General features: G+C 52.0%; 1 protein-coding gene across 1 annotated transcript; it reads left to right on the forward strand.

Annotated features, from left to right (window-relative positions):
- The first annotated feature begins 1,847 nt into the window (after positions 1–1,847).
- Positions 1,848–3,260, forward strand: LOC119294394 (UDP-glycosyltransferase 73C3-like). Its single transcript, XM_037572577.1, has one exon. It carries the CDS (start codon positions 1,848–1,850, stop codon positions 3,258–3,260), a length of 1,413 nt encoding a protein of 470 aa, XP_037428474.1.
- The last annotated feature ends 315 nt before the right edge of the window (positions 3,261–3,575 follow it).

Raw genomic sequence — 3,575 nt, forward strand, 5'->3', positions numbered from 1 at the left:
TGGGACCGGGAGAAATCCCAGTCGGCCTGGCCTACTCCGATGCGGTGGCCCCTGAGGGTGCCGCCGGACCTTCCTAGAGGGCGTTGGGTGTCACCCTTCCTTCCTCCTTGCCGTGTACCGGGGGAAACCCTTGCAGCTGGGTCGTCATCATCGCGTTCTTTCCTGGAGGTGTTGTGTGGTACCGGCGATTTGGAGTCAGAGATTGGTGGAAGATCCCGGTGGGCGCAGCGGTCGCGATGATTCTTCTTCGTTTTTGTTGATCTGTCGTTGTTAGAATTTGTTTCTTTTATATTTTCTCTTTCGTTTCTTTTAGGCGTGCATGTACTGCTTCCGGTCTAGTACCTATCGTGGGTTGTATCGGTGATGGTTGCTTTGTAATACAAAGCGGGGGGAAACCCTATTTCGAGATGAAGGGGTTGTCCCCTTATCTGTCAGTGTCCCCTTGGACCAAGCACTCCACGGGATGTCACCACCAAGCGTTGCTCTTGTGATGTTTCAGTGCACTGCATAAGAAACTTTTTTAGCCTTTTTTTGGAAAAGGAGACAGAGCCTCTGGCCTCTGCATCAATCGATGCATGCAGCCATCTTATTAAAGAAATAGTTTCGAAGTCTTAGAGACACAAGTAGCCAAAATCATAGTGCAAAAACAAAACAAAGAAAAGTGCCACATCCGGCGAAACAAACCAGGCTGCGATGCCAATACACCTAGCCTATTATCAGCACGCCATCCAAATCGGCTGAAGATAGCCCGTGCTACCGTCTCCAATGGCTGCACCCAATACCCAAAAGCTCCTTGGAGTCCACAAGAGTGAGTAAATGACCACATACGGATCGATGATGTAGCTCTGTAGATTACCTGCAAAAAATTCGTGAAGTTTGTTCCATTAAAAACCACATCATTTCTAGTATTCCATATCGCCCATAGCAATGCACATATCCCTATCCGAATATGTTTCGCTGTATGTAACTCTACCCCATTGAGCCACGTCCCAAATAACGTGTTTACGCTCGTTGGTGGGGTGGACGCTAAATGCTATATGAGTTGAGCGCCATAGTAATTTTGCAAGAGGGCAATCGAGAAAGAGGTGTTTAATCGTCTCATTGCGGTCACAAAAGCAACATCTGTTATTACCTATCCAGTTTCTTTTAAGAAAATTGTGTTTGGTCAAAATGACTCCCTCATGAACGAACCACATGAAAATCTTAGTTAACAGTATCTTGTACAGTGCGAGCAAAATATCACAATGGTGGCGAGAAGAGTTAACTGATGGTTTTGAACAAATTAAGGATCAACAAAGGGAAGTGCCAAGGTCTGAATTTTGCAGAACAGAGCGGAGGCGAAGATGTAACCAAGAGAGACTATTCTATTCATTTTAGATTATTCTGATTTGTATAACTTTGTAGCACTGTACTTGCTATGTCCAATGTGTATATATATGTACTGGTGATTTCTGAATGTTCAATGAATTATTTGAGTGCGATGGACATGCCTGAGATATAAAACGGCGCCTGCTGCTATGCTAAACAAAGAAACAAACGACTCTGGTTACCGAAGAGAGACCATAGACTCAGACATGGTACATGCTACCAAACATGAATACAACTCTAGCAAGTATATCAACTACTCCTACATTATATTGGTAACTACAGCATAAAATAAAGAGTGGCGAGAATGAGGTAAAGGGGTTAAAGCAGGACATGAGATGCCCTTTTCCGCCGCGTGGATGTCGAACATAGAGCACACGCGCGCTTTGTGTATAAATACAGCTCTATACGGGCCGTACATCTCAGCTGCGAGCATATCAGCCGATTCTTCTTGCACCGTTGGTACTGCGTACACGTCAACAATGGCGTCCACGGCGGCGACGGAGAGATCCGTAATCCTTCCACCACACTTTGTTCTCGTCCCGCTCATCGGGCAGGGCCACACCATCCCCATGTCGGACCTTGCCTGCCTCCTCGCCGGACGCGGTGCGAGAGTGAGCCTCGTCACCACGCCCGTCAACGCCGCGCGCCTGGGGGGACTAGCCGACAGGGCACGGCGCGCCATGCTGCCCCTGGAGATAGTCGAGCTCCCGTTCCCGCCGGCCGACGATGGACTGCCCACTGGGAGCACCGCCAGCGTCGACAGCTTCCTCCGGTTGTTCTTGGACCTTTACAGGCTCACCGGGCCGCTCGAGGCCTACGTGCGTGCGCTGCCGCGGCACCCAAGCTGCATCATCTCCGACGCCTGCAATCCGTGGACGGCCGGCGTCGCAAGGAGCGTCGGGGTCCCGCGGCTCTTCTTCCACGTGCCTTCCGTCTTCTACTCGCTCTGCGACCTGAACGTCGCAACGTATGGTCAGGGCGACCATGACGTGTCGTATGTCGTGCCGGGCATGCCGGTGCGTGTAGAGATGACCAAGGAGACATGGTCGTCCTCCTTCTATACCACGCCTGAGTGGAAGGAGTTCACCAAGGAGGCGCGGGAGGCCATGCGCTCGGCCGACGGCGCCGTGATGAACACCTTCCTGGGCATCGAGCAACAGTTCGTCGCGTCCTACGAGGCAGCACTGGGTAAGCCGGTGTGGGCGCTCGGGCCCTTCTGCCTTGGTAACAGGCGGGAAGAGGAGGCCGTCCACCAGAGCCCGGTCACCGCTTGGCTTGACAAGATGGACCAGAACACGGTAATTTATGTCAATTTTGGCAGCCTCGTGCGGATGCCTCCCAAGCAGCTGTACGAGGTTGGACACGGCCTCGAGGACTCTAGGAAGCCGTTCCTTTGGGTGGTGCAGGAATCCGAGACGGCGTTGCCAGAAGCGCAAGAGTGGCTCCAAGCCCTGGAGGCACGAACGGCAGGGCAGGGGCTCATATTGCGTTGTTGGGCGCCTCAACTCGCCATCATGTCGCACCGTGCCGTAGGCGGCTTCATGACCCACTGCGGGTGGAACTCCCTGCTAGAGTCCATCGCGCACGGCGTGCCTGTCATGACGTGGCCTCACTTCAGCGACCAGTTCCTCAACGAGAGGCTGGTCGTGGAAGTACTTGGGGTCGGCGTGCCCTTGATGCCGTCCGGTAAGGACACGGCCGTGGTGCGGGGGCACATTGCGCGAGCTGTGTCAGAGCTGATGGGCGATGGGGCGGTGGCAGAGGAGAGGAGGAGAAAATGCAAGGATTACGGGGAGAGAGCTCATGTAGCCGTAGCGAAAGGAGGATCGTCGCATGAAAACCTGGCGCGGCTATTACAGAGCTTCATGCCGAGTGGCGGCAAGGAAATGTAGATTTCCCAACGTTCGGTTTCATCATTTTGTAGCATGTAATCCATGCATTGTGAGTTATGTTCGCGATTTGGCTGTTATTTCAGCTTTCACCTAGGCTGGCTCATGGCCGTGATTTCTTCATCGGATGGCATGAACAAACGGTATCATATGGCGGTGTCTATGGGCCGTGGGAAGGCGCAGACCATAACTCGGTCCTGCCCTGAATAATAGGCTGTTTTCAATTAGACTTTAAGAGTAACCAGAAGTATACCCACTCATTGTAGGACAGATACTATACATTATGTCTTCAAAATAAATATGTAAAATTCAGTTGAT

The sequence above is a fragment of the Triticum dicoccoides genome, chromosome 4B (genome assembly GCF_002162155.2).
Source record: "Triticum dicoccoides isolate Atlit2015 ecotype Zavitan chromosome 4B, WEW_v2.0, whole genome shotgun sequence".
Lineage (NCBI taxonomy): Eukaryota > Viridiplantae > Streptophyta > Magnoliopsida > Poales > Poaceae > Triticum > Triticum dicoccoides.

Coding starts and splice junctions, on each gene's coding strand:
- LOC119294394 (XM_037572577.1), top strand. CDS start 1,848: ATGGCGTCCACGGCGGCGACGGAGAGATCCGTAATCCTTCCACCACAC.